This window comes from Ahaetulla prasina, chromosome 1 (assembly GCF_028640845.1).
Source record: "Ahaetulla prasina isolate Xishuangbanna chromosome 1, ASM2864084v1, whole genome shotgun sequence".
Taxonomy (NCBI): Eukaryota; Metazoa; Chordata; class Lepidosauria; order Squamata; family Colubridae; genus Ahaetulla; species Ahaetulla prasina.
Window position 1 is genome coordinate 140,005,421 of NC_080539.1, and position 13,391 is coordinate 140,018,811.

Genomic DNA, 13,391 nt, shown 5'->3' on the forward strand with positions numbered 1-13,391 from the left:
TAAATAATAAATAAATAAATAAATTGCATTTTGGAGGTTCATGTACATGCGTGCTTTGGGCACTCAGTCCAGAAAAAGTTAGCCATCACTGGTGTAGACAATTGAGCCATTACAATGAGGTAGGATAGCTATGAGATGAATAAATAAAATACAGTTGATTTGGGATTGCAGAGCAATGATACTTCTGGATCTTTTCTTCTTGGTCAGGATTTCTCTGCTACTGCACTTCAAAAAGGAAATATTTTCTAATATTTATCCCTTCTTTTCTCTTTATTTTCTAGTTTAATTTTGTGGGCAAACTCCTTGGTCCAAGAGGAAATTCCTTAAAAAGATTACAAGAGGAAACAGGTGCAAAAATGTCTATCCTTGGTAAAGGTTCGATGAGAGACAAAGCCAAGGTATTGTACCCAAGTCTTAATTTCCAATCTTACCAAACAAAGATGAAAACAGTTCAAAGTATTATTCTTGGAAGATTATATCTTTTAAAATGAAATCGGTATAGAAAATATGACCACCAGCATTGTGGTTAGTGGGCTACTCAGAGACCAGGGAAATGAAGAGTTGTGTGCTCATCTGCCCTTGACATTCGTAAGATGCCATGGTGCCTTCATTATACCTCACTGTTCTAACCCTGCTCCCCAGATATGAAAAACCCTCTGTAATTTATCAACAATTCCTTTATTAGGAGCGCCAGCAGCCCTGGCAAAAAGTCTCTCTCTCACAGCAGACTAGCAAGTCTGTCTGGCAGGGAGATGAATTGTTGTCTGGCACATCTATTTATCTCCGTCCCCTGCATTTTATCATGATTTTATATTTTATATATTACCCTAACCCTAACCCTCGCATCCTGGACATAAACTGTTTCAACTCCTACCCTCAAAACGACGTTATAGAGCACTGCACACCAGAACAACTAGACACAAGAACAGTTTTTTCCCCGAAGGCCATCACTCTGCTAAACAAATAATTCCCTCAACACTGTCAAACTATTTATTGAATCTGCACTACTATTAATCTTCTCATAGTTCCCATCACCAATCTCTTTCCACTTACGACTGTATGACTGTAACTTTGTTGCTGGCAACCCTTATGATTTATATTGATATATTTACCATCAATTGTGTTGTAAGTGTTGTACCTTGATGAAGGTATCTTTTCTTTTATGGACACTGAGAGCATATGCACCAAGACAAATTCCTTGTGTGTCCAATCACACTTGGCCAATAAAAAATTCTATTCTATTCTATTCTATCTATTCTATGAGAGCTAAGGTGGGGCTTCACTAGCCGCGGTGACTCTTCCTTCCCAAGTATCGGCCCACAGATTTCCACTGCTCTCCTCTCCTCTGCCTTTAGGCACTGGACCCAACTGTTCCTCTTCTTCCTCATCAGCCACCTCCAGACCTGGGGGTTGTTGACTGTCCATCTGAAAACTGAAGGCCGGCCCAGGCTCCGCCTCTCTCTCTCTCTCTCTCTCTCTCTCTCTCTCAGAGACAGCTTCATTCCCTCTCCCCCCTTGGAGGTCTCAGGTTGCCTTGATGTTGATCCTGACTTCCATGCCTCCTCCTCATCTAAGATAAAATGGAAGGGACCCCAAAATATGCACAGTTTCCAATAAATGATGTTTTTGTGCTGCATGCCTGTACAATTATTATTAGTGCTCAACACAAGGTGTATAAGATCTTACTGGGCTTGCAGGTATACCTTTAGAATTCCTATTAGATGAAATAAATTATAGGTGAAAGGTAAAGCTTTCTACTATCTAGTCATGTCCGACTCTAAGAGGTAGTACCTATCTCCATTTCCTACCTGAAGGAGCCAGCACTGTCTGAAGACACTTCCAAGGTCATGTGCCCAGAATGACTATATGCCAAGGTACCTTTCCACTGAAGTATTACTATTCATCTACTTGCATTTGTATGCTTTCAAACAGGAACTGCATTGAAATTTATTGAAATTTATAGTAAATAGTATCAGCCTGAAAATTTTCTTCAGGTTCAGTTGCATCAAGTTACTTCAGAATAGTCAGAAGCCTGAATTACAAGTTATCCTTGACCTATTGCCATTTATTTAACAATGGTGTTCCCATAATCACTGGTTCAAAAAGCTTTGCAGCTGGAATGTATGTATGTCAATTGCAGTGTCTCAGGGTTTTGTGAGTGCCACTTGGAACATTCTCAGGGGGTGGGGTTCCGACACACAAAGTCAATGGGGAAAGCTGGATTTGCTTAACAACCACAATTTCCTTAACAATACAGCAAAAAAGGTCGTAAAATAGGACACAACTCACTTAGCAACCATTTTGCTTAATGACAGATGCTCTGATTCCAGTTGTGGTTTTCAGTCAAGGACTATCTGTCCAGCATCTCTTCTCAATCAAATGTTGTGTCTTCAGCTCCCGAGCCTGGCCTCTTGGCAGAGAGTGACTCAGAGAGTGAGGGGGAAGAGCCGACAGGGCTTCCCTCCGCAGGACCTTCCTCTCTGGCTCTGCTCCAGGTTCCAGAGGCAGGCCATGTGGAGGAGATGATGAGGCCTCTTTCTCCCACACCTTCCCCCTCCCAGGCAACGCCTCAAGACCCAGCTGCTGACAATCAGTCCTAGTTAGATCCCAGGCATCACAGAAAGGAGAGGCAGGAACAACAAAAGAAGGGGTGGGGCAGGCCTAGTGCTGAGTCACGGAGCCACACCCCACAGGGTATAAAAGCAGGAGGAGCTGCTCTATAACTTCTTGTGACAAACAAAAACTGACTCTTGGAAACTTTGGCTGCAATATTTTGAGACTAAGAATTTGGCTTCTGGATTTCTGTTTATTTCTGAACTCTTGGTTGCTCCAGCAGCAAACTGCAGTTACACTGGCTTCTGAGGAGATAAGAGAACTTGGCAGGCAATTGCAGGTTCGTTGCCAGAACTGATATCTGTCGTAGGAATAAATTGCTGGCAGTTATAGTCAGCTCGCATGTCTTCTTGGTTGTGGTCGGGGAGGGACAGAACATCAAGTTTTAAAGAATGCAATATCTATCTATCTATCTATCTATCTATCTATCTATCTATCTATCTATCTCTGTCTATCTATCTATCTATCTATCTATCTATCTATCTATCTATCTATCTATCTATCTATCCTGCACTAAATTACTCAGTGTAGTTTTCAGATCAATAAATTAGTTCCTTAGTCCTGCCATGACAATGACGCAAACGGGAAAATGATGATGTTGAAGAAAGAAAAGTAAATACTTTCATTACAGAGATCTTAGTTCATATAAATATTTTAGTTCCCCCTTTTATGGAAGGAGAAAAGCTGATAGAAGTAGTTTCTCAAGAAGAATAATGCTGTCCTTCATCTACTCCTGTCTTTCTGCCTCAGCCCGATTACTTACACCCCCCCCAAACCAGGCTTTCCCACCTATTCCTTCCATTATATTGCTACTCAATTGTGGCTTTTATACAAGGTGATGGCAAGGTATCTTAATGCAGAACCAGGATTCATATTTGTTTATTAATTCTACTCACTCATTTGGATTGTTACATATCAGGCCTGGCATGTTTATCTCTTTCACTCAGTTAATACTGACATTGTAGTGGTTCCTTTCTATCTTTCTGTCAACCTTGTCATTTATCTCAGCAGTTAAAACATCATAATAAGAGATATAACAATTGCCTTAAGAGACAGGGAGAGAAGTGAATCATTAATGTCTACTTCCTGCTACAGCATGATCCAGAATTGCCATTTCCCCGCCCCCCCAAAACAGAGGCCTCTGTGTGTCTGAGCCTATGTGGATATATAGAATATGTGTTTATTTGTGTGTTTGTACACACTGAGACATGTATTAACATAATGAGACATGCTGTGTAGTATTGTTACTGTAAGCGGATAGGTGTTTGCAGATTCACCCAGTCAACATTTACAAAGTGAGGACTGCATTATAAAAAGGCAAATAAAGTAGACTGGTCATCTCCAGCTCCAGCTGCTATAGAATGGCTCACAATTTGGTGATGTAGTAAGTAAATACTGACCAATTATGTGAGAAATGGCAAATTTGTGTCATTTGCTTCCCTGTTTTCTGCTGCTATTTAATGTAGTAAAAAAATACTGTCCTATTATCTGCACAGGCAAGAAAACATCTTGCGCCAGCCCCCAAAATGCAAAGTAAATATTGGGCCTAGCATAGATCCAAAACTAAATTATGACTTTTTGAACTATTGTTGTTGAATAACTCGTAGTGAGTAGATATATACATAACATTTAGTCATGATGACTGGTTCAGATACCACATTAAGCCATAATGGGATGTGTATGGTTTTTAGTTTAGTGTGGTATTTGCATGGAAGCAGTGAATAAAACAGTTCGTCTTTAGTAAATGCTGGTTTACTAAATCCAACTGTGGTTTACTGTAATTTGCTAAAATACTCTGGTTTCTCTTCAAGTCAAATATATCTTTTTCCTGTAATGTGCTATAGAAATGTATGATTTGTTGGTAATTTCTTTCCTTATTTTGGCTTGATTTTGTGTCCTCGAGTTCCTGAATGATATACAAGGGAAAAAAAGGAAGGGAAAAAAATCGTAATGATTTTGTTAATTATCTGGAGGATAATGTTGATGATTGTTTAACAATTCATAGGAAAAACAACCAATTTCAAATAAGATAAAAACAGGGAGTGTGGCGTAGGAATTGGAATTAGAACTTGGGAGATCTAAATTCAACCCTCATTCAACATGTGATAGTAAATTTGGCCCAATTGTTGCTCGTCAAATTACTAAGGTTATAATTGGAAGAGGGAAGAAACATAAACGCTTCCCTGAGTTCTTTATAAATTGGGAAATACAAATGTAACAAATAATTGATAGATGAAGTACAGGTAATCCTCAGCTTACGACCACAACTGAGCCCAAAATTTCTATCTCCAGTGAATTTTGTGTCATTTGATCAGCTTGATTGCCACGGTTGTTAAATGAATCATAGCAATTGTTAAATTAGTAACATGGTGGTTAAGTGAATCTGGCTTCCCAGTTGACTTTGATTGTTGGAAACCTTGGACGGTTGCAAAAAGTGATCACAAGGCCCCAGGAAACTATCATAACAATGAACCAGTTGCCAAGTATCCAAATTTTGATAATGTGACCACGGGGATGCTGCAACGGCCATGTGTAAAAAATGGTCATAAGTCATTTTTTTCAGTGCCATTGTAGCTTCAAATGGTCACTAAACAAATAGTTGTAAGTCAAGGAGTATCTCTAGCAGTGTTGTGGCCTGGCCCCCTGCCAGAGAGTGACTCAGAGAGTGAGGGGGAAGGGCCGTCAGGGCTCCCCTCTGCAGGGCCGGCCTCTCTGGCTCAGCTCCAGGAGCCAGAGGCAGGCCAAGTGGAGGAGGTGATGAGGCCTCTGTCTCCTATATCTCCCCCCGCCCAGGCAATGCTTCCAGACCCAGCTGTGGACAATCAGTCCTGGTTAGATCCCAGGTTTCGTAGACAAGAGAGGTGGGAACAGTGGTGGGATTCAGCCAGTTCGCACCACTTCGGGATAACCGGTTGTTAACTTTCTGAGCAGTTTGGCGAACTGGTTGTTGGAAGAAATTATTAGGGCAGAGAACCAGTTGTTAAATTATTTGAATCCCACCACTGGGCGGGAACAGGGGGTGGGGCAGGCCTAGAGAGTGCTGAGTCACGGAGCCACGCCCCACAGGGTATAAAAGCAGGAGGGGCTGCTCTACTACTTTGAGACGGACAAACGAACTGACTGGAGAAAACTTGAGCTGAACTATTTGACTGAGCATTTGGCCTGAATTGCTGTTTGTTCCTGACTTCCTGGTTGCTCCAGTAACGAGCTTTGGTGACACCGGCATCTGGGAAGATAAAGGCAACCTTGGCAGACGATCGCTGGTTTGCTGCCAGAGCTGATAGCTGCTGTGGACTACATTGCTGGCTAATTGAGTCAGCTCACGTGTTTCCTGGACTGAGGGGGGGGGGGGAGAACAAGCTGGGTTGATGATGTTTTGAGTTCAAACCAGAGGTGGGTTTCAGCGGGTTCTGACCAGTTCTGGAAAACCTGTAGTGGAAATTTCGAGTAGTTTGGAGAACCGGTAGTAAAAATTCTGACTGGCTCCACCCCCATATATTCTCTGCCTCCTGACTCCCAGCTGATTGGAAGGAAATGGGGATTTTGCAATATCCTTTCCCCAGAAGTGGAATGGGGATGGAGATTTTACAGTATCCTTTCCTGCCATGGCCACCAAGCCATGCCCACCAAGCCACACTCACAGAACCGGTAGTAAAAAAAAATTGAAACCCACCAATGGTACAATCCATTAGAAAATTCTTGGACTTTTAAAGCTAAAATTACGTTATAAGCATGGATATGCCGTTCTCTCTTGCTAATAGCAGGTTATGTGTAAAACCTGGGCTACAGTATTGTACAAAGGTCAGGATCAGTCTCCACCTGACTTGTGCAAATCACACAAAACAAAAAGGCCGTTCCAAAGTTAGAATGTTCACAGATTGCCAAATTCGACTCTAGAGACTTTTGAAATGAATGAAGTTGGAGAGAAGCCTTATCAAAAAATAACAGATCCATCCACCTGTGTTCACCATCTGATTTATTCATGAGAAGCATGTCATATAATGTCAACTGAAGATTCATCTTAAGAGCCAGCCTTTCCATTCGGGAAAGAGAAGTCAACATATTTTCTGTCCCATATTGGGGCATTAAATTATTCTTTATTTCGTTCTTACAGTTTTAGTAAAACAATTAATAAAGATGATGATGTTTGTGGGATTTTCTCTCCATGCAGCACACTAACATGAGCGACCTTGGATGCCTTATAAGCGGCTTGATTTGAATAATAAGAGTGTCCCATTTGCTATTCTGTCACAAGCAACAGACGGCCTTGAACTGACCCTGTTGTCTGCTACCGCAAAGGGTCACCAGACAGTTCAGCGTGGAACAGAAAGGGATTGTCTTTAGAAAAAAATATATAAAAAGGATGGACATTTGAAGGGAAATGCAAAATTAGTCTAAATGAGCAACATGGGAATCGATGTATAAATGTTGATGCCTTTCTAAATAATGTGATTCAAACATTTTAGGGACTAAATTGCAGAGTTTGCTCATGAACTCACTGCAGTTTGTTTAACATGATGAAATCATGCCTGGTGGAACAGAAGAGAATTGAACCCTTTGTAAAAGTAAAAAAAAAAAAAAAAGCAGCCAGTATCAACACTAGTCCTTGGACAGACTGAAATAATAGCAAAGTACCAAAGCACCAAGAAGCAGTGGATGGAAACTAGTCAAGGAGAGAACCTACTCATAACTAAGGAGAAATTTCTTAAGAGTGAGAACAATCAATTAGTGCAGAGGTGTCCAAACTTGGCAACTTTAAGACTTGTGGACTTCAGCTCCCAGAATTCCAGCAAAGCTGGCTGAGGAATTCTGGGAGTTGAAGCCCACAAGTCTTAAAGTTGCCAAGTTTGGACACCCCTGAATTAGTGGAATGACTTGCCTTCAGAAATTGTGGGTGCTCCAGTACTGGAGGTTTTTAAGAAGAGAATAGACAATCATTTGTCTTATATGATATAGGGTTGCCTGCTTGATCAGGGGGTTTGATCTAGAAGACCTTCAAGGTCCCTTCCAACTCTGTTATTCTGTTATATTCTGTTAGTAGGCACTTCCATCCCATCTCCTGCACTGCATGACGCTTGTCATTTTTAGACCAAAATGGCCTTACAAAGCTCTTTACAAGTGTCTTCTTTGGGAATTAAATGTCCTGTGACTAAATAGCTCTTCTTCCCATTCTTCCTTCTTCTCTACCTGCACCTTATCTCTTCACAAAAGGATTCCAAACAGTCTGGAAGAATGTGATGGAAAGAAGCAATTAAAACCATAAACACAAGTGAAATTTGATTACAATTGGAATTATATATAGCCATCGTTGCTTAGGAAACACTTGTGTGATAAATAGTATTTTCCAAGGGTTGCAATCACTCGCAATAATATTTACAACTGTGTTTTGCAAGGTAACACCTTAGGTTAGTAATTATGTGGCATTCAATATATACATGTACATATATATGCAAATAAATAATTGTTTTAATCTACTCAAGTAAGCAATATTATTCTTGCCATCAAATACTAGCTGTGACTGACAGTTATACTCCTCTATATTTTGCTACATATTTGAGGTTAAACAGGAAGCATTTTGATAGATAACTGATTTGGAAATTGAAAAAGATTTATCTATTAAGTGATAAGTGGATCAGTGGGTATGAAGAAGATGAAAGAGTATAGAAAAAGTGATTGGAATATTTTGGACCCAAAACAGAATGAAAGTGGTAATTGGTAAGTACCTAGGTACTATTCTACCAGTAATTGTTTTGAATAGGTGGCTGAAACATAAGCTATACATGTGACAAAGAATGACTACAAATCCCAAAATATGATTGTTTGTTTCTGATGAAAGATTGAAATTATTATCAAATGGTGATGAGAGATTATTAATGTGAGATTGGCCATGATTTGGTGGTACCAAGAGGAGATCTTGAGAAGAAAAGATCTGAAAATAATTAGAGTAAAAGGATAAGAAAAGCACAGGTGGTGCAATAAAAAGTATTAGAAGATGGACACCAAAAAATTGTTGGTAAGTGGAATTAAAATGAATACTACAAATGCTGATGTAAAAAAAAATAGATGAAAAATAAGTCATAAATTATGTGAGAATGTGAAATAGTGGTAAGGCTGTAGAATTTGATAATTTTGAGAATCAGGTTGGTCTAGTGGTTAAAGCACTGGGCTAGAAAGTGGGAGATGGTGAGTTCAAGTCCTGCTTTAGCCATGAAAGATGGCTGGGGTTACTTCTGGGCCGCTGACTCTCTCATAGCCCAACTCATCTGCAGGGGTGTTGATTTGAGAAAAATAGGAGGGAACAAGGTATGTTGGATATGCTCTCCACCTTAAGTTAATTGTAAAAAATAATACAGGCAGGATACAAATAGATAAATAATGTCAGCTGCTCATGAGGCTTCAAATCAAACTTGAGTTTCCTTCTGAATATGTTCCAAATGAATCTTCCAGCTTTAATTTCGGGGAAGAAACCTGTTGTGTCTTGTCCGCTCTCACAGCAGCCGGGGCCTTCTTATCTGCTCCCGAACACGGAGGAATGTATGCCTCCCGGCCCCAGTCCTGGCTCCATGCCCAGACAAGCTGAAGAGGAGGGGGCACCTCCCGGTCCCAACCCTGGCTCCATGCCCAAGCAGGCTGCAGAGGAGGAAGCATCCCCCGGCCCCAGCCCTGGCTCCATGCCCAGGCAAACGGAGCAGCTAGCCCCCTCCCCCTCCTCCACAGCATGTGAGCCTGAGGAAAGTTTATTTCCAACAGCTGCTGATTGGAGTGACCCTCGCATCAGAAGACTGGATAGGCGGAGGCAACAGAAGGAAGGGAGGGGCAGGCCTTAATGAGTGCTGAGTCATGGAGCCACACCCCATGGCCTATATAAAGGATCTGCTTTCTGGCAATCTCTGAGTCAGGCAAAGTCGAACTTATCTTGCTGAAGTCACTTTCTGGTCTCCTGCCTGCTCTGAGGACTTTGCTAGGACTTTGGGCAGAGCTGCAGAGGCAAGCCTGATTCGGATTTCCCTGACCCGGCCATCAGCAGAGGAGTGGGACACGACAAAACCTGACAAGTAAAACAGGAATTAGGTCCCTCTGAAGATATTAAGGGAACAAGATCTTTTGAATTCCAGTTCAAAAGGTAAAGCAAATAATATAGGTTAAAACCCTAAGATTAACCCTTCATATTAACATCATAATTTTGATAATGGAAATCAAGTAGTTTGACTGTCGCATAAAAAACACACATTTCTTAATGTGCTATCAACCTGTACAAAATATTTTCCTATTAATAATAGGAACATTTCTACACATATATATCAGCCTTGGAGTAACATTCATTTTTTTTTTTTTTTTTTTTTTATTCAAAAAGTTTTTATTAGTCAAAAAAGGTTTATACAAATACATATCAGGTATGGTAAATTTTCATTTTTCTTATCTAAAATAAGAATTTTACTCAAATTTTTTAACACATACAACAGCCATAAGGCAAGCAGGTGACACGAAGTAGCTAAGTTTGCAAATTTTAAATACGTAATAAAGAAGAGTCAAGAATAAACAGAATATCGTACAAAAGAGAATAAGGAAAACCAACACAATCCCAAATATCTTTATCACTTCCTAGTTTTGGATCTCAGAACTCTGGGTTCAGCCTGACCCAACTCCAGGGCCGCAACAGCGGCAGCCGCTTCAGCCCCATGATCTATAACCTCCCCTTCTTCAATTCCTGGGTCATCTGATTCCAGGAAGGCTTTGTGTTCCTCCACATAGGCCGTAGCCTCCGCAATTGTACTGATTTTTTTCGTAATGCCCTCCCGGAAAATCATCAATCCCTCTGGCATCAGCCATCTGAAGCCCACTCCTTCTGGTACAATTTGCTTGACAAAAAATAATATTTCTTTCTTTTTTCACGTACCTGTCTGGGAATCTGCCTCAGAATGGCTATCTCCCTGCCCCTGTAAATCAGTGCCCCACTCCTATGTTTTCTAAGAATTTCATCTCTCGTCTCTCTTCTCACAAATTTGACATGAACCTCTCTGGGAACTGCATGCGTGCGTGCATATTGCGAATTAACTCTATAAACTCGATCCACATCCCAATTCATGAAATCAACACCTCTCCCAAGAAATTCTCCCAACAATTTAGTCACAACATCTCTCAAGTCTTCTTGGTCCACTTCTTCCAAATTTTGAAACCTAAGGAAATAAGACATTTTATCCATCTGTAGTCCAAGCACAGCATTGCCTGTCGTCTCCTCTCTTTTCTGCACTGCCGCATCTCACCCTCCAAACCTTCCACTTTCTGCTTGTTTTCTGCTGAAACTTGTTGAGTATCCTTTAAATCCTTTTGGATAGTCACAATTTCTGCTCTTATTTCATCAATTTCTTGTCCATATTAGATAACTTTTCCAAAATTCTCTCCATCTCTCCAGCAGTTGGTCTCTGACCTTTTGCCATTAAGGGAAAAAAATACAAAATCCTCAGGCAGGCACAGTATCCTTGTAATTTCCTCCGGATCCACCAGGGGGCACTCACAGGAGCAACGAGTCCAGAGTACAGTTAGTCAACCAGGAAGCCGAAGGGAAGGGATGTCATCAAAATTCTCATAGGGAAGGCTGAAGCTGGGCGCCACCACTGTTCCCCAGAAGGAGGGGGGGCCTCAAACCTTCCCTCCTAAATTTCTCCATCACCTCTTCTCTCCAGAGCTCCACAAAACCGGTAATCTTCTTATTTTAAGTTCTCCTCTCTCCAGAATAACTCGTGCTCCTTCCAACCGCAGGGGAGAAAAAACCCCCCCGCACTCCGGAGCAGTCCACTCACGTTTACCGATATTCCCTTCCCTTCTCCTCCTCAATTCTTCTCCGTGCCCTGTTCACCACCAGGCTGCTGCAGTTATAAATCCAATGCCCCGGTGTCACCGGGCACAGCGGCAAGCGGCGACCAAAATAATGGCCGCGGCCTGTGGCCTCCGAACCCCGCCGAGCCTAGGACGCGCCAGCATCGGTCCCCACAGTCCTGTATGTCGGCTGGGAGACCCCTGGCGAGCCGTCCGTACGGCAGGTGTCCTTTTCGGAACACCTGGCCCCTGAGGGCCTCGGCGGCGGCCGGATTCGGGCGCTGGAGGCAGGAGAAGCCTTCCAGACGTCCGTTGCCGCTGGATACCGGAAGTCGTCTCCGGAGTAACATTCATTTTGATGCTAATGCACATACCAAAGAACCATCTAATTAGTGCCACATGGTGATCACAACTATTAAAAATTAAGCATATTCATAACAAATATTTTTAGGGGAACAGTTTTAAACTGTATAAATGTGTAAATCTCATGGTCATGTAAAATAAAACAATGCTTTAGAATAGAACCCAGATTTCATATGAATTGATCACAAAGGTTGCTAATTAGTGTACAGTGACATTTTGGCAAGTCAACCAACTTCCATGACACTAAAATCCAGTATTTGAAGTCAAATTCGAGCCTATCTATGATCACTTTCAACATTAGTCATAAAATATTGGCGTTCATGTATGAGTTACTTTGCAGTCTAACCAGTGGTGGGATTCAGCCAGTTCGCACCACTTCGGGAGAACCGGTTGTTAACTTTCTGAGCAGTTTGGTGAACTGGTTGTTGGAATAGAATAGAATAGAATAGAATAGAATTTTTTATTGGCCAAGTGTGATTGGACACACAAGGAATTTGTCTTGGTGCATATGCTCTCAGTGTACATAAAAGAAAAGATATGTTCATCAAGGTACAACATTTACAACACAATTGATGATCAATATATCAATATAAATCATAAGGATTGCCAGCAACAAGTTATAGTCATACAGTCATAAGTGGAAAGAGATTGGTGATGGGAACTATGAAACGATTAATAGTAGTGCAGATTCAGTAAATAGTCTGACAGTGTTGAGGGAATTATTTGTTTAGCAGAGTGATGGCCTTCGGGAAAAAACTGTTCTTGTGTCTAGTTGTTCTGGTGTGCAGTGCTCTATAGCGTCGTTTTGAGGGTAGGAGTTGAAACAGTTTATGTCCAGGATGCGAGGGATCTGCAAATATTTTCACGGCCCTCTTCTTGATTCGTGCAGTATACAGGTCCTCAATGGAAGGCAAGTTGGTAGCAATTATTTTTCTGCAGTTCTAATTATCCTCTGAAGTCTGTGTTTTTCTTGTTGGGTTGCAGAACCGAACCAGACAGTTATAGAGGTGCAAATGACAGACTCAATAATTCCTCTGTAGAATTGGATCAGCAGCTCCTTGGGCAGTTTGAGCTTACTGAGTTGGCGCAGAAAGAACATTCTTTGTTGTCCTTTTTAATGATGTTTTGATGTTAGCTGTCCATTTGAGATCTTGCGATATGATAGAACCCAGAAATTTGAAGGTTTCTACTGTTGATACTGTGTTGTCAAGTATTGTGAGAGGTGGAAGTATGGAAGGGTTTTTCCTAAAGTCTACCACCATTTCTACGGTTTTGAGTGTGTACAGTTCCAGATTGTTTTGGTTGCACCACAAGGCTAGTCGTTGACCTCTCGTCTATATGCGGATTCGTCATTGTCTCGAATGAGACCAATCACTGTTGTGTCATCTGCGAACTTCAGTAGCTTAACAGATGGATCATTGGAGATGCAGTCATTGGTATACAGAGAGAAGAGAAGTGGGGAGAGCACACAGCCTTGGGGGGCCCCTGTGCTAATTGTAAAGGTATTTGATGTGATCTTGCTTAGCTTCACCTGCTGCTTCCTGTTTGTTAGGAAGCTTGTGATCCATTTACGAGTCTGTTCAGCTACCTGTAGCTGG

General features: G+C 41.5%; 1 protein-coding gene across 1 annotated transcript in view; it reads left to right on the top strand.

Annotated features, from left to right (window-relative positions):
* Positions 1 to 13,391, top strand: part of KHDRBS2 (KH RNA binding domain containing, signal transduction associated 2) — a 460,211-nt gene that overhangs the window by 183,031 nt on the left and 263,789 nt on the right. Inside the window, exon 3 of the mRNA XM_058176635.1 lies at positions 282 to 398. Within this exon, the coding sequence (XP_058032618.1) occupies positions 282 to 398 (117 nt within the window). The remainder of the gene's footprint in view (positions 1 to 281; positions 399 to 13,391) is intronic.